This window comes from Tetranychus urticae, chromosome 3, assembly GCF_039701765.1.
Source record: "Tetranychus urticae isolate SD_2017Ah chromosome 3, NJAU_TeUrti_SD_1.0, whole genome shotgun sequence".
NCBI classification, from domain to species: Eukaryota; Metazoa; Arthropoda; class Arachnida; order Trombidiformes; family Tetranychidae; genus Tetranychus; species Tetranychus urticae.
In genome coordinates this window covers 12488834-12505849 of record NC_142960.1, presented here as the reverse complement: position 1 = coordinate 12505849, position 17016 = coordinate 12488834, and the positions used below count along the sequence as shown (strand labels likewise).

Here is a 17016-nt window from a genome sequence, read left to right as displayed (position 1 = left end):
CAAACTCTTTTCAGTACAACTGTCTAAATTTCAAAATCTTAAACTTCAATCGTCAAATTTTCAAATTGTTTCGTCAAAGTTTTGTAAAAATGGAATGAAAACTCATAATTCAAGTGATTCGCGAGTAGTATTAGTGTTATGTTGTCTCGACAGGGTGCGCTTCTTAAGAATTCTTTGTTTTTGTGTTTTTTTTCTTCGGTTTAAAGAGATGATAGAAAGAGATGGTTTTTTAAATTGTAAATAAACTTAATTTAATGTTTAATATAACCAGTTAGCTATACTTTTGTTATTTCTTTCTAGTATGAACGATTTGGACAAAGATAAGGGAACTAGTATAACTAAGAAGAATCAACCGGGATTAAATTCATCATCGTCTAATTGGAACTTAAATAATACAGAATCAACATCTAGCTCAACATCCCCACCCAGTCAATCTTCCAAAGACGCATCGGTCAGTATTTTTATTGTTACTTTAATTTCTTATTGTTCGGGTTTTTGTTTTAATCAAGAAAAAATATCAAAAATTCAGATCATAGTTTAAAATTTACATAATATTCTATCAAATGTATACTTCCAGGGTTCTAAATTCAATTGTTTCTTTTCTTTTTAAAGGTACCAGTTAACCGAGTCACTTCCAATGAAACTGGGCCAACTAATAACAACCGTATTAGAGATTCGGAAGCTCCTTTCAATTCTAGCAGTGTAACTAAACTCACTGCAGATAGTCAATCATCGGATGAATCAGCTTTGTCTGTGAACACAGCTAAAAATGAAGCAGCTACAGGATATTTCAATTGGCAGGTAAGCAAATAATAACCTAAATTTTCATAAATTAAGATTGCTTGGTCATTTCTTTACTTAACCTTTATTGGTCTAATTTATTTGAATTATAACCTTTCATCGATTTTAGGCGTCCAGAACAACTGTTCAAGAAAGGTTAGCTTCTTTATTCAATAGTGAAACCCTAGCTGATGTACATTTCATTGTTGGTCTTGGTAATCCTCCAACTCGGATACCTGCTCACAAATTCGTCTTGTCGATAGGAAGTCCTGTTTTTGATGTTATGTTCAATGGACAATTAGCTTCTACCGATGAAGAAATAGAAATTCCTGATATAACAGATGTACCTGCGTTCACGGCACTTCTTCGTTTTCTTTACACCGATGAAATTGTTATTGGACCGGAAACAGTTATGACTACTCTATATGCTGCAAAAAAATATGCTGTGCCTATCCTTGAGAGTGCTTGTGTTGGTTTTCTCAAGCAGAATCTCAGTCCAGATAATGCCTTCATGCTTCTCATGCAGGTAAACTTTTGACACTTTCATTTTCTAATTGACCTTTTTAATTCATTACACTTTACGTAATTGAGACTTTCTTTATTCATGTTCCATTTTCACACTTTTCTTTCTTTCAACAGTCTCGTTTATTTGATGAGAACGTTCTAGCTCAGATGTGTTTAGATACAATTGATAAAAGTGCTGAAGAAGCTTTGGAAGCTGAAGGATTTTTGGACATCGACCATGCAACGTTAATTTCAGTATTAGAAAGGAATACTCTTCAAATAAAAGAGATCAACTTATTTAGATCGGTTATTAAATGGGCGAAAGCTGAATGTTCTCGTCAAAATCTTCCGGCTAATCTAGAAAATCAAAGAAAAGTTCTTGGTAAAGCTCTTTATGCAATTAGATTTCCCCTTATGACCATCGAAGAGTTTGCCGTTGATGTAGTTGAATCAGGGATCCTTTCAGATCGCGAATGTGTAAGTACAAAGTAATATTTGAGTTGTGTTACAGTTATCTCATTCAAGAAAATAGACTAAAAATACAGTTGCAAGATATTAATATGCATCTATTTTATATGTTTATTCAACAGGTTAATTTGTTCCTTCATTTTGTTCGAAATCCGAAACCAGCCATTGAATTTCCTGAAGAGCCTCGTTCGTGTGTTAGAAAAGAAGAGGTTGTTCGTCGTTTTGCGCGAACTGACTTGAGATGGGGTTACAGTGGAACTAGTGATAGAATAAGATTTGTTGTTGATAGAAGAATTTATATTGTCGGCTTTGGATTATATGGTTCAATCCATGGTGTTTCCGATTATCAATGTACTATTCAAATTATCCATACTGGATCAAGTAAAGTTTTAGCTACAAATGAAACTGGATTTACGTGTGATGGATCAGCACGAGCATTTCGAGTTATGTTTCAAAAACCAGTTGAAATTGAACCTGATGTTAATTATACAGCCTGTGCAACACTAAAGGTAAATTCATCATAAGCTTACTGCATATAAAAATTATTGACCGATGAGTCGATTAAGAGTATAATTTAAATTAGATTAACTTTATAGCTCATACAATTGTAACATTAAATTTTGTATTTACATTTTTTTTCATTTTTTAGGGATCTGATTCTCATTATGGTGCTGGAGGTAGCCGAAAAGTTGTTGTTGACCTAGTATGTGGCGGTAAAGTGACTTTTCATTTCTCTTATGCTGCCGGATGTAATAATGGAACTTCAATTGAAGATGGACAAATTCCAGAGCTAATTTTCTACACATAAAAGATTTTATATTTCATCTTTTGAATCAACTTTGATTGTTTTATTTTGACGTTGACCCAATCACTCATTTATCCTAATTTATCGCATTCGTATATTGTGATTTATAGACGACTGAATTGATATAAATTTTTTGTCAAAATGGTCAAAAAATACTATATTAATATTATATTATAATATTATGGAAATTTTGAGTGGATATTAATTTTAATATGTAAATTAATGATACCCCATTTTTTATCCATCCTGTAAACTGAAAGTAAAAGCAGCTCGCATTTAACTTAAGGCGATAAGTAAGAACGATAAGTTTCTGCACAAAACGTGATTAAAACTAATTCAAAGCCTTGAACAACTTAGATTGGATCAGTTAAAGCATGTCTAGCTAAACGCTCTACTTTAAGAAAATAGCTGAAAATAGCGATGTTTGACGATCTGGTCGACTATTTCCACAGATACAACCAATTTGATTTCCAAATGCCATATCAAACATTTTATCAGCTTCATCAAGAATCAACATTTTAACTCTTTCTTGTTTACATTTTATCATATAAATCATTCGTCCTTGTGACATGTTAGTAAAAAAAGTAAAAACAAGGTTAGCTATGATAACGAAATCAATTAATTTAAGAAGGTAATCAACTTAATAGACTCATTGATGAAGCAACAACAAAAAACAGAATCGACCATTCCATAGTATTTGGTCTTCAGTTAAAGATACTGCTATAGCGACAGCTCTTTCAGCGGGTTGAGATTTATTTTAATTGTTAACATTTTGTCAAAAACACTTGCAACTCTTAATCCATCCACTTTTGCAAATTTTTTAGCTTTAACACGTACTGGTGGGATAGGAAAAAATTAGAAGGCATGACTTCAATGTATCAATCTTGAAAATTCATTTTCTATTATTATTGTCATCAGCCTTGAATGAAAGCATTGAACTTTGAGGCTCTTTCAACTGATATTCAAACATATTTTTCTAATATTTTCATTTTTCTTTGTTTTTGTTTCAATTTCAAACAATTTCAAAATCAACTTTGGGTTTCAGTTGAAGAAAAATTGAAATTAGCTTGAAATCAAATTTGGAAAATTGATCTATCAAATAAAATAAATTAATCGTATGATTCTATCCTGAAAATATGGAAAAAGATAATCATATATTTATGATGTATCTAGATAATATAATCAACATTAGTTATCTATCAATGATGATCTAAACAAAATATAATATAATAGATGAGAATCTGATTTGATTGGTCGACAACTGAATCAATTGTAAACATTCTTGCATTTTCCATTTCAAGATCCTGACAATTAATGTTCATTAACTTCTACAATAGAAAGGTTTGTTTATGGAAACATTGACATAATTGATTACTACAGGAAATTTCTGCCAGATAAATAAGTTTGTATTGTTAATTGATCTTCTAATCTTTATTAATCATTCAAATTTTTGTGAGCATCATCAAAAACTGAATTAGATTCTAATCATCAACAAAAGGGGAAATTGAGCGAAACTGATTTACGGATAATAAAAAATAGTAATTACAGTGCGGTTGAAATATGGATTTCAACAATCTTCGAGGTTTAAAAATCTAGAATGAAGAAATAAATAATAAATCAGAAATTTAATTACAGAATGCGAGTTTGGATCCTAAACCCTTTAAAAGTAAATGATTTATTTAAAGTTTTTTTTACAATGGAAAGCAATTGTGATCTTTCGATCTCTTATTCCTTTGTTACACTGACAGGTTTGTTGATTTTTTACTTTTGATGCAGTTAAATTTGGCTGTTTTCATAATTACAATTGCCATCGCAATTTATAGATCTGATTCGAGCATGTCTTTAGACAAAAGTGTTGTGTTGGATGCTGAAGGTGATGTTAAAGCTGCGCTTGTTTGTGCGTTTACAGATGTTAAAGATTCTTTTGATTTTTGAGATACTTTTGAGCGTCCAGGGAAATTAGCTAAATCATCGGGTAAATCAGAATCAGAAATAATCTCGTAATCTTCAAGTTCATCCCCCGTTTCGCCTCCTTCACCAAACTGCATTGAAGGCACTAACTGAAGACTACTATTATTACTGCTGGAAGGGGATGATTCATGGTTTGGGTTAAATCCCGATTCGAAATCAAGAGTGGAACCCAGTTTTGAATCAGAGAGAAGCTGAAGTGACGATTCATCTTTATCCAATTCGAATGATTCTTCAAGGTTATCACATTTCATGTAGCCTTCACTTAATTTACGTCCTTGTTCTTTCTCTTCGGAGCTTGAAACGCTTAGATGATCTTCGCTTCTAGCTAAAACTGTGGGAGACGAAGGACAGGAAGGATATGATGATGATTTTGAATTTCCAAAAAAGTTGCGCACTAATTGATACCACGACTCGGGGACAACATATAGAGCTACTCCGGGTCCAAGAGCGACTACCATTAAAATAATATACACAATTACAACTCCAGGCACTAGACTTCCAATGATTGCTGATATAGAAAAAAGAAATGTGACCAGAGAACAAAATAGTGCAGGTTGATTTTTCCTCAATAGCCAAAACCAGTTGACGATTTCTCCACTTATTGTCATTATTTCATGTAAATAATGGGTTAATTCAGGTGCACTCAACACTTTAGGATGAACAGGGACCCAATCTTCATCAGGCTCAGGTGGACGAGCACGAATTTCTGGCCAAACATAATGAGACCAACATTGATAGATTGAGATGATGAGAAACAGAAGGGAAACAATCGAGAAGAATCTGCGAGTCCAAGAAACAATGAGCCAATAGAGACAGTTTATGGCAATTAAGAATACAGCAGACACATAAGGTTTTTCCCAGATCAATATACTCTGAATGGAGACAAAATATTCCTCAAATGGTGCTAAAATTGAAGCTAATTTTGTAGACAATGAAGTTGGTGATTCAGCTGCATCATACGATTTATTCTTGTTTTTATCTTTAGTACTTGGCGAAACCTTGTTGGACACTTTTGAAGATAAACTATCCAACTTATTAGCTAGTGAGGTCACAGCTTTACTCAACAGATTATTCATAATCTGCTTTAAGGATAACAGTATAATTCACTAGCAAAAAGTAGTAACAATTTTCACCCAATTAACTTTGTATCCTTAAAAACACCAAAGATGAAAAGAAGACGACGAAAATAACAGATATTTTTGAGAAAGGTTTATGATGAAGAAATATTTATAAACAAAGACTATTTACAAAAAATGAATGATACAATAGATGGAGCTATAATCGGAGACCCTGAGATATTAGCGCCACTCTGTCGCAGCGGCTTTCATGATAAATCTTCAGGCAGGCTTCTTCATAGACTTTAAGATTCAGCGTTTTGTGTGTATTGTATTTTGTTTTTTATTTGAATTTATTGGCAATTAACTAATTTATTTTAATGGCTGCGACAAGGAGACTTCAAAAGGTAAGTAATTTGTTGATAATTATTGTCCTTAAAAATCGGTAAAATTTGATTGAGACAACCCTTTCATCCAATTCTTGAATGAAATCAATTTTTATGTTTTGCTTTTGTGTATTTTTCTGTTGTCAAGTTTGCTTTCCATTCTTTCTTCCTTTGCTTTTTGAGGTCTTTCTTCTCTTTTTTTCTCCTTTTTCCCGATTTTTCTTCATGACTTACGGCATATTTTTTTTAATTTTCATTCTGCCATCTTTTGTTCTTGAACTTTCAACTTCTAGGAGCTCCAGGATATCAGGAAATCCGGCATGAAATCCTTTCGAGAGATCCAGGTGGACGAACACAACATGTTGACCTGGCAAGGACTCATTGTACCAGTAAGTGATTTTACTCCTTCCCTTTGTGTTTTCACTTGCAATATCTTTGGTGGATTTGTTAATCAACAATTTCTATCATATTGTGAAAGGTTGGGAAAATAACGTTTGAAATGTTATGACTATTACTGGTGTCATGAGTCATAACTATACTAAACCTTATCACGATCTTGATTGAGCTAACTTGGCTATGCTAAGGGTTGAGTAGTTCAAATTATGCGCAATCAAAGGTTAAGAGGTTAAACCTTGATTAATCAATCAACTGACTTCATTTTTAGATTTACTCAATGGGTTTTAAATAATTTCCCATGAGAATATTATTGATCTTACTTTGTTAAAATTCCATTTTTTTATGTCAAGCGTCAAATAATTGTTAACATTAGGTATGTTTTTCTAATTTTTTCAATTTTCTTTTCAGGATAGTGCACCGTACAATAAGGGAGCGTTCCGAATCGAGATAAATTTTCCTCCCGAATATCCATTCAAGCCACCGAAAATAACTTTTCGAACCAAAATTTATCACCCAAATATTGACGAAAAAGGTCAAGTTTGCTTACCGATCATCAGTGCAGAAAATTGGAAACCCGCAACTAAAACAGATCAGGGTGATTATTTTTTTTGTATTTATTGATCCCTTCACATTTTAATTTTAGCTTATCTTCTAAGACAACACAAAGGCAATTTGTAAAACGAGACGATCTAATATTGATTTAATCTAACTTTTGTTTTTTCTTTTATTCCTATCAAATAGTTATCCAAGCTTTGGTTGCACTAGTCAATGATCCCGAGCCAGAACATCCGTTGAGAGGCGATTTAGCAGAGGAGTATTCAAAAGATAGGAAAAAGTTTATGAAAAATGCGGATGAATACACCAAAAAGTTTGCTGAGCGTCGTCCATCAGATTAGTGTAATTGTTTTTTATACTGAAAGAAGAATTGCAATTAAAAATTTCTCAGCATTCTACATTCTCTCTACTTATCTTTAAATTGGCAATTGGTTAATTATTATTATTGATGAACCTTTTTGGAAAAACAAAATTCAATTCAAATATATTCATGTAATTCAATGTCAACTATGTAAAGAAGCTTAAATATTCAAACGTGTCCAGTATGATTATTTTCATTGGAAGGCTTATGTTTATGGATTAGTACTTTAATCTAATCAAAGCCGAAAAATATTAATCTTTCTATCAGTCAGTATTTCAGATACAGTTGATTGATCCTCTCCTTGGTTAAATATCCAATCATAAGATGAAAAGATATTTCCAGAATAATGCTACGCTAAAAGCAATGGGAACTGCCAAAAATTGATTACGTTAATCTAAGTAATTGGAGTGTTAACTCATGATTTCATCATGTTTGCGATTCAAACTACAAAGAAAATGAATTTATAGCTCTGAATAAAGTTGACAAGTTTTATATTTTAGCTCTCTATGATTCTTTCTCATGATTTTTAATTGCCTATTCTATTGATATACAACCGGACCTGGTCATTTAACCAGAAATAATTCAGTCGATTAATTGCGTTTTAAAACGAGGTTCATTATCAGTTTTAATCAGAGAGTCTTTGGTTTTGCCATACTGCCATCTTTTGTTGGAAAATATATTCAATTCTAGGTTTTCTGAATAACATGTCTTTCTGAAATTGTTTGTATTGTTTTGAATTGTGAATTTCAGTTAAATCGCGAATTTAACTGTTTATAGTTAACTTATCAACGTTCAAGCGATTCACCTCAGGTAACTATTAATCTCGAAAAGTATCCTCAGTTAATAATAAAGCGCCATTATTTTAAGTTTTCTTTTAATAGCATAAATCACATGTTAACTCTGTTTATTTATTTCTTAGGGTCGGTATTTTTTTGTTTCTAGATTTATTTGGCCTATGTGTAATCTCTTTCAAACATGGTGCGTTTGACCGAATCACTCAACTATATGAGACCTCAATGGGGACTGAATAAACGATGGAGAAACAGAAGGCATCCGTTCAACCCTGATCTCATTCTACCTCATCCAGTTGAACGTACACCTCTTAGATGCCGAAATAAAGTCATCCCTCGCAAAAGTCAAGAAGATGGTTTGTACAAATTATATTATCATTTATTGGTTCTACCATGCTAATAATCTTGACCTCAAACTTTATATTCTTTCTAGACGTTGTTTGCATCAAAGAAATGTTGAATCTTTTTGCTTGTATGAAAGCAAATGAATTGAATGAAAATGAATGTCCCAAAGAATTAGCAGCTTTTCAAAAATGCTATTCCAATTACATTGTAAGTAAATTATTGTGACCATTGTCTCATATAACTTTAATCTAATTGATTTCTTTTTATAATTAGACTGAATGGACGGCAAAACAAAAGATTCAAGATCCAACAGAACCAATACCTGGTCAAACTAAATTAACATCCCACCAAGTCAATGTAATGTTAAAACGCTATCCCCAAAAGATTGATATTTAGCTAGTTTATTGTAATTTTTGAATTTAATTTGCTCGATTGGCAATCTTAGAACAAGGCTAATCACACGAATACACTTTCGTTACTTAGATTATATCAATTAAAAAATTTGAGCCAAATTTTTGCTTTCACAAATCTTTATTTCATTAATAAAAAAATCTGTCGGATAAATAGGTTGGTTAAAAAGGGAACAGAGGTTAAAATTATAAAATAGCTCTATAAATCCATAATCAAAATGTCAAACAATAAAATAATAATAGCAATAAATCAATTAACCCTACGTTAAAGATTCATAGATATAAGAATAATAAAATAATAGATAATTAATAATATTGATTAAATAAAGTCAAATCCGGTAGTTTAAGCAAGTTCAGACAAAGTTTTCTCTTTTTGGTAAGCGGCTTCAATGGCAGATGTAACAGCGAAAGAAAAGTCAGTTTTTTCCAGCGAATGAATTCCCTCAATAGCAGCACCACCGGGAGCAATAACAGAATCACGCAATTGGTCAGGATGGACACCAGATTCAAGGAGAGTTTGAGCTCCACATTGAGATGTTTTAGCAGCGAATCTGATAGCCATGTCTCGTGCTAGACCAACTTTGAAAGCTCCATCAGCCATAGCACTGATAAAATAGTAGGCAAAAGCCAAACCATAACCTCCAGTGGCACAAGCAGCATCAATTTGATCTTTAGGGACATATTCGAGTTTGGCAATTCGTGACAGTAGGGTTCGTAATGGAGCAGATAAATGTTTACTGTCAGGATCGCAGTCAATGGCACAAACACCTAAACCATAAGCACAACCAGCATTAATCATGATTCGGTGGAATTCAAGTTTATATTTATCGGGATGGTCAGGATTTAACATGGCTTTCATAATCTCATCAGCAGTACAGTGAGAAACCATGGAAAGTATATACAGAGGATGTTTCATGTAGGGTATATAATTAACACAGAATGCTCTTGGTCGATCTGGGGATCCAGCGTAACATTCCTTAATCACTCTGCCGTGGAAACAAAGGAAAATAATATCACAATCGAAGCGAGCGAAAATTTCCAAGGTGCGTTTACATGTCTTTATTCCTTTGCCTTTAAAGTAATCCATATTTTTACCAGAAGGAGTGGCAACGTGTATTTGACTTGGTTGGATTTGTCCAAACTCAAGTAAACCTTCAACAATAGCCTCAGTTATTTTACCAGCACCAATAAAACCAATTTTAGCCTCAGTCAAGTCAAGGTCTCCTCGTTTACGCGAGGTTGATCGGGATCGTTTCTTAGCACCAGTTGAACTTTCACGGGAAGCTTTAGTGACAGAAGGAACACTTGGAGTAGTACCTTCAGCCGTCGGTTGAGCCCCTTCCTCAGCAGCGGCAACATTAGTTTGCGACCCTTGAGTAGCTTCACCTTCAACAACCCCTTCAGCCTGGGGTTCACCACCTTCAGCACCCTCAGCTGCTTGGGCAACATTAGTTTGCGACCCTTGAGTAGCTTCACCTTCAGCCTAAAAAACAGAAACAAATAAAAGACAAAAAATTAAAATCCAGTTAATAAATAGCTTTACAAGCTATATGAAGATATACTTACTTGTGGAACTTCAGCGGGTTCACCTTCGACTGGAGGCTGTTCTTCACCAGTGCCTGACATTTTTAAAGTTTATATAAATTTCAATAAAATTAAATTCTAATTCACAAATTACTAATGGGTTTAAGCGATAAACCGATAATTTGAAATCGAAGTGAAATTGAAAATGATGAATGAAAATTAAATCGTATAAATTTAGCTTCCTTATTCAACACACCACAACACAATGAATGAACTAACTTGGCTTTGTCAACAATTGATTGTTGATTTGTAACAAATTTAAGATTCTAATTGTTAGGCCAATCAAATTAATTCAATTACATTGTTCTAATTGGTTTGATGCTACTATTGTTGGATTTTAAACATTAAATACAATTTTTGTATGTTACAATTTAGTATCTCTAAATTTGTCTTGGTCTTCATCCTCAACCCGAAACTTTCGAGAATCAATAAACGTTTTAATGGTTGACAATTAAATGATAGCTGGCAATAATTGAAAACAAAAACATTTAATCATAACTTTAATAGATCTAAAATTTAATTATGCATCTTTATTATTTTGTACAATAGCTTATTCACTTGATATATTTCTAGTTAATTAAGCATCGATTTATAAAATAACTTTTACATGCAAAACATTTCCATGAAACTAAGAAATAAAATTTCCAATCATTTTATAGCTTAGTATCTTTATATTTGTCTTCGTCTTCATCCTCGCTTGGACTAGATGGTGTTTTAATAGGAGATGGAGTGGCATTACGACCATTACTAGTTGTTTGATTTTGACCGTTTCCTCCTCGTCCTCTTATTAAGTGAAGGTTTGAATGATGTACAGGAGTGTTTCCATTAGGAGTGGTTGTTGAGGTAGATTGTTGGCCTGAAGTAGGTGACGAGAGAGGCTGTAATTGAGGTGAAGATTTCCGTTCAGCTTCCAATATACGGTGAGCTGCTCGATCCAACTCTTCTGGAGTCATATTAAACGCTTCAGCAATCTCTCTTTGAGTGGCTCTCAAAAATCCTGGATCACAAAATTTGCCCAATCCTTGTTCTTGTAAAACTCGCCCCACTAACGACTCCGCAGAACCGACAACATCAATGGATCGTTTGTTGTCAATGGCTCCTGGAACAGAAATGTATTGTTTTTCCGATGCTTTACCATGATATGAAGCTCGAAGAGGACTTCCTCTGGATCCAAAGATGGTCGGTTCAGGTAGGAAGCCGGCCACTGCCATGGCTGGTACTGGGACAAACCTAAGGAAAACAGCAACATTACTCATTGCACGGCGACGATGGCGAGGTGAACTGTTACTTTCACAGCCTTCTCCAGACCGAGAACGGGCTGAAGTAGGAGCTGAGTGTGACCCATGACTACTTGAGCTACTGGTTGTGGGTATTGAATGAATTTCAGAGTAAGTTTTAGGGTCAATGGAATGGTGAGAAATTCCTGGTGCTAATGAACCTTGGCCGGTTGAGGATCGGGCTGGTGGAGTTGGTGGTTGAGCAGGCAAATCACTTGTTAAATTATAATCATAGGTTAAATTGGTTAGACTACAACCCAATGGTCGATCCAATGAACAACTTGTTTGATCACTTTCTTGTTTAGACAGGCAGCGAAGGTGTCGACGAAATGATGATGATTTAATTGTATGTCTACGAGGTGGTGGAGTGGGTGGTCTAGGTCTACCTTCATCTTCATCGATGGAAGCACTACATCCATAAATAGCCAAATTAAGTTGCAATTTAGTAGATTAATTAGTTATTAATAGGAAAAACAAGAAATAGTAATTAGTAATTAGTCTACAAACAGTTGGATTCAATGTGCAGTTGGTTAATTAAAGTTGAAGAAACCCAATCAAGATCATGATATAATGGCATCACTAAATTGTTCATTCTATTGCTGTCTTGAATAATTTTGTTACAGCAAAGATTTAGATTATTTATACAACTGAAAACATCAAAAAACGATTACATAAAGCTTGTTCAAGTTGATTTTGATGGTCAAGCAAAATGTCCAACAATTGATAAAATACAGTTGATGTTATTGTTTTTTGTTTCATAAGCTGTTGGTTGATGGATCAAATGATTATAAAATCATTTCATTTGATCCCTGTAGTAAAAGATTGTTTGTTTTTCATCATTTAAGAATCAATGGTTGACATAACATGTTAGTTAAACAGGACAAAACCAATCTGGTAACTATAAAGCCGTTTAAAAGCTTAATAATGGACCTAAAATTGCAATTTATTTTCTCAAATTTTTCTTCTCAACCATTCCTGGTTTGAAAGGAAATCAGATAACTGAAGTACAAACACAAAAGACAAGTGAAATAATCAGAATAGCATGTAACTCACAAAAGGTAACGATTGTTAAGGTGTTTAAAATGAAAAGGTTTATCAAGAAAAGCTGTAGTTTTATAAGCTGAACAAGCTTTTAACCAATTGAACAGGGAAATAATCGGAGTTAGTGTCAGATCTAATTGGCAACTCAACGATGTGTTTAACAAGTTGATTCAAGTAAACTGTCAATTAATCAACTAGTGAAGATATAATCAAGCTGGTTTTAGATGAGAAACAGTCAAAAAATGTTAACATTGAGCACGTTGAACAAATTTCATCGAGTCATCTTTTAATGACACGAGCAACATAATCTAATTTATCGAATCAATTTTCTTATTCAATAGTTTCACTTTGGCTTATTATCAGTTGGATAATTGTCAGCATGATTTAAATTGTAAGACCTCAAATCTGATGATGAAGGTTTGCCTGGTAAAATCAATCCATTATACAAGATGTAAGAAAGAAATTAGATAATCTCAAGAAATTGCTAATCGTATGCTGTATTCAATATGTAATGTTTTAATAGACGCTTTACATTCTGAAGTATGATTAAATAAATTCTGATTCAGTAATTGTTAAAATGTTGATATGAAATTGAGTAATTGAATTTCAATTATTCAATTGGAAATTGAATTTAATTTTGTTTCATAAAATGATAATACGGTTTGTAATCTACTAAAGACCCCTTTTGTATGATGTAAGGGTTAAAATATGAAAATAACGTGATTAAGTTGTCTAAATAAAGCCTTTGTCTGTGATTATTTCTAGTTTTTGTCGTTTTATTTTTAAGGTTAATTTGCATTAATTTATTTTTTTTGTTTTATGATGTTGATTGGCATTTCTCATGGTAATTGTGGAATAAAGAAATTAAGTGACAAAGAGGATTGTGTTAGTATTATGGTGTAACCAACCTTACAACAGCAATGGCAGGTCGTTGAAAGGATAATTTTGGCGGGTTTGAACGAGATGAAGGATAATCTATTGACGTTGGTGAAATACGATCAGTTGATTGGTTAATTGAGCAAGAGCATACAGTTTCAACCATTACTGGAGCTGATGAAACAATCTTGCCACAATCACAATTAAGGTTAGTTGGATATGCGTCAACAATCATCTGTTGCTGGTTTGGTTGTTGTGGCTGCTGCTGATGGTTTTGTTGTTGGTGGATATCATGCAATTGATCATTGGTAACACCACATTCAGAGCAAATTTGAACATGTTGACAATAAGCTGATAACGGTCTTGGTTTTGACCTAATTTCGTGCACCAATGGTAAACCTGGACATTCGCTTTTAGTTCGAGAATATAAAGGATGGCAATAACTTTTGTTTTGGCCAATAAAAAGTTAGTGAAACAATAGCCAAGGGAGGATGAAATGAGGTGTTACAGATGTAAAGAAAAGGAATAGGAAATGAAAAAAGGTCGAGTTAATTTAGCATTATGTTAATTGCTTGGTAAATGGAAAATTGTGTGTTAAAAGAAACAAGTTCCATGTTAATATATTAATAGTCAGATGGATGGATATATTTTTAGCAATCGATTTAGTGTGTAAACAAATAATTCATTCAATTGGGATGAAAGAAGGACTAATCCAGCAAACTCAAATTATATCTTACCATAATCATTCATAATGATAACCTGAGACAACTTAAATGATATAAGGATGGAGGATCAACAATTAAACAGCTCATGGTATGAGCACAAAAGCTCATGAAAATTATAATCAATAATGGACCGAGAAAAGATTTCCAGCTGATAATCAATATGGTAAACTATTGATTATTTTACAGTTAGTCACAAAAGCTGGTTCTGTGACAGACTGTTTGTCAGGTTTAGTTAATTGTCATCTAAAATAAAATGACTAAACAATGTTGATATGTTACAATTTCAAGATTGTTTTAATTGATTAACGATAGCCTAATCGTAAGTGTTGAAGCTTTGTAATTTTTTATTAGACATTTATTTGCCTTAATGGTTGTAGTTGAATCAAAAAAAAGGGGATCCATTATAATCAAGTTGATCGTTTCTTTACTCCTTTATTCCCACAACCTATTCAGATACTATTTTGGCTAATGTTAATCTTTTCTCGTTCCTTTTCAGATTATAAACAATCTTACCTTCTGAATGGATCTTCTTGTTCTGGACTTCCTGGGATTCCCATTTCTTTCATTTTGAAACGATTCCCTACAGAAGATGATAGGAGAGGGATAAGGACAAGAAGAAGATAAAAGACAGGAGAAGAGTTAGACTGATGATTAAAGATGAAAAACCACGAATTATACGATGAATTGTTGAATCAACATTTAAACATCCTGTTTTTGGTTTATTTTAAGCAAGGACAGTAAACCTCTAGATGCTTATTTGGTCAAAATTATAAACCTTTGATCATCTCTTCTGGACAGGAAAATGGACAAATGTATGATTATGGACAAAGTAAAGAAAACCTTTCACTTGGGACACACGAAAAGTACAACATGTCAATGAATGAAAAGAGGCTGACGAAGCTCTTTACATTTGGCATGGTTCAGCCACAAAGCCAGCCAAGTAAACTTACAATTGGATTGAATGAAAAATATATTAAGGTAAAAGAAGGAAACCATCAAAAGAAGCTGAAATTCATGATAAAGGCGATGATGATGGTTGATGATCGTTTCTATTATAAATAATTTACTCATCACAATAACTTTGTAAGTCGATAAGCTCCATTTATACAAAATGGATACAAAAAGGAAAATCATTATTTTTCAAATTCTTTCACCATTAAATGGACTGGAATTTGTAAAACTCTAGACATTTAGTGCTTTAAATTGTTCACAAAATTGGCATTTTCAACTTTAAAACTCTTGGTTTTTTTTTCTTGTTAACTAATTGATGGATGTAATGATGGCAAAGTAAACTTAGACAAGTCCAGTTAGTGAAAGGTTTTCAATTCCTCGATATCCAATCATTTTGTATTTCAGTACAACAGTATCCAATTCATGCCAAGCAATGTTAATTAATAGATGCTAAATAGTCTATTTAATGATCTTGAGGCTTGATTAATGATTAAAGTCGAATCACTCTTAATTTTCAACTGAAAGCTTGACAAATAGCACTTTTAATTTGTTTAGTTTCTGATCAGTCTCTTCAGCTTTTTTTTAAATCAAATTGTCAATCAAAGTTTATTTGAATAATTTTATAACTGTGATAGTAAATAGAATGACAGAAAAGATAAAATTGAAATTAGATAAACAATGTTCTGATTTAGCTTGCAGCATTAGATGGGTAAACATTAACGATTGAAACAAAGTGAAAAGCAAGAGGCTGATCAACTTGAAAAGAATCATGTTGACTTTTGATTAACCAGTGTCAATTTTCAATGCATCAACAGAATTAATCGATTAAAAAATTAAAGAATCAAAAGATAAGGTTGTAATTAGAATGATCAATCATTTGTTATAAAAATGCACCAAGAACCTTGTTCAAGAGGTTGACAAGATTTTTAAAGTAATAATTTAGACAAGCTTATTTAAAGCAATTAGAAAAGGGTAAATGAATGCGATCAAGATGTTTCTGCTGTTTAAGATGATCAACATGAAGTTGATAACGATGAGAGTGATGATGAAGGACATGACATTACACGAGTTTTGTAAGCCTCAATGAATTTACTTTGATAAATTTAAGTGACTAATCTAATTTGCTTTTTTCCTCTGTTTAAGCAATTTTTGGAACCAAGTTAACCAAGGAAACAAATCAAGCAAAAACGAGAAGAAAAGAGAATCAAATTACTAATATGGATCCATGGTTGATAAAAATTAGATGCTATTAACTTTTATTTAGTGGTTATATTTTGACGAAATTTGGCTCCTAAAATTAACTTCAATAAACCGAGATTACAGTTTAATCAAGACAATAAAGTTCATTGAAAATTCAAGCGCAAAGACTTCAAATTGGACCATTTTCCTGGAGAAACTTTTACTGCAAAAAATCAATTCATTAATACATACAACACTAGCATCACAGGAGATGCAAAAATTTTGAAGTATTAAATGCATCAGTAAGATCAGGAAACAACATAGGAAAAGGCAAAGATGGAGTTAATAAAATATTTTTGCCTTCTCAGTGTAAATCAGCTGAATGGTGAATATCGGAAAGCCTGGAACTGACTGAGAGGAAAAGAGTTGAACGATAAAAAAAACAAAAACAACCAAAAGCAGTTTGAACTGAATAACTTTTATCATTAAAAGTAATTTTCTTGCTACATAATTTTCATCTTTTTTTATTCTCACTCTGATTTTATCTTTTTTATCT

The 17016-nt window shown here is 32.7% G+C and overlaps 6 protein-coding genes and 1 long non-coding RNA gene across 9 annotated transcripts in view; 4 read left to right on the top strand and 3 right to left on the bottom strand.

Annotated features, from left to right (window-relative positions):
• The first annotated feature begins 206 nt into the window (after nt 1-206).
• LOC107360070 (BTB/POZ domain-containing protein 1) lies at nt 207-2745 on the top strand. The gene is made up of 6 exons (XM_015926691.3): nt 207-451; nt 613-801; nt 911-1306; nt 1420-1761; nt 1875-2261; nt 2402-2745. Exons 1-6 carry the CDS (start codon nt 302-304, stop codon nt 2558-2560), a joined length of 1623 nt encoding a protein of 540 aa, XP_015782177.2. The 5' UTR covers nt 207-301; the 3' UTR covers nt 2561-2745.
• A 1441-nt stretch (nt 2746-4186) lies between these two features.
• Nucleotides 4187-5733, bottom strand: LOC107360058 (uncharacterized). The gene has a single exon (XM_015926678.3). The coding sequence runs from the start codon at nt 5602-5604 to the stop codon at nt 4375-4377; it is 1230 nt and encodes a 409-aa protein (XP_015782164.2). The 5' UTR covers nt 5605-5733; the 3' UTR covers nt 4187-4374.
• A 158-nt stretch (nt 5734-5891) lies between these two features.
• Nucleotides 5892-7780, top strand: Ubc10 (ubiquitin conjugating enzyme 10). Its single transcript, XM_015926184.3, has 4 exons — nt 5892-5990; nt 6263-6358; nt 6774-6960; nt 7107-7780. The coding sequence occupies exons 1-4, from the start codon at nt 5964-5966 to the stop codon at nt 7259-7261; spliced, it is 465 nt and encodes a 154-aa protein (XP_015781670.1). The 5' UTR covers nt 5892-5963; the 3' UTR covers nt 7262-7780.
• A 193-nt stretch (nt 7781-7973) lies between these two features.
• On the top strand, nt 7974-8929 carry LOC107359656 (small ribosomal subunit protein mS37). Its single transcript, XM_015926185.2, has 4 exons — nt 7974-8091; nt 8201-8428; nt 8506-8624; nt 8691-8929. Exons 2-4 carry the CDS (start codon nt 8257-8259, stop codon nt 8811-8813), a joined length of 414 nt encoding a protein of 137 aa, XP_015781671.1. The 5' UTR covers nt 7974-8091; nt 8201-8256; the 3' UTR covers nt 8814-8929.
• On the bottom strand, nt 8930-10606 carry LOC107359654 (pyrroline-5-carboxylate reductase 3-like). The gene is made up of 2 exons (XM_015926183.3): nt 10394-10606; nt 8930-10310 (listed from the first exon to the last, which is right to left on the bottom strand). The coding sequence occupies exons 1-2, from the start codon at nt 10451-10453 to the stop codon at nt 9171-9173; spliced, it is 1200 nt and encodes a 399-aa protein (XP_015781669.2). The 5' UTR covers nt 10454-10606; the 3' UTR covers nt 8930-9170.
• A 281-nt stretch (nt 10607-10887) lies between these two features.
• LOC107359653 (muscle calcium channel subunit alpha-1-like) overlaps nt 10888-17016 on the bottom strand; it is a 44902-nt gene continuing 38773 nt past the window's right edge. Inside the window, exons 21-23 of one of the 3 annotated variants that reach the window (XM_015926179.3) lie at nt 14844-14910; nt 13638-14048; nt 10888-12097 (exon numbers count right to left, since the gene is read on the bottom strand). In XM_015926179.3, coding sequence (XP_015781665.2) covers nt 11065-12097; nt 13638-14048; nt 14844-14910 — 1511 coding nt within the window. In that variant the 3' untranslated portion in view covers nt 10888-11064. The remainder of the gene's footprint in view (nt 12098-13637; nt 14049-14843; nt 14911-17016) is intronic. The other 2 variants (XM_025160343.2, XM_015926180.3) reach the window with 2 other exon arrangements.
• LOC107359657 (uncharacterized) lies at nt 14045-16971 on the top strand. Its single transcript, XR_001568128.3, has 3 exons — nt 14045-14649; nt 14827-15413; nt 16425-16971. It is a non-coding gene; the product is annotated as an uncharacterized LOC107359657 (long non-coding RNA).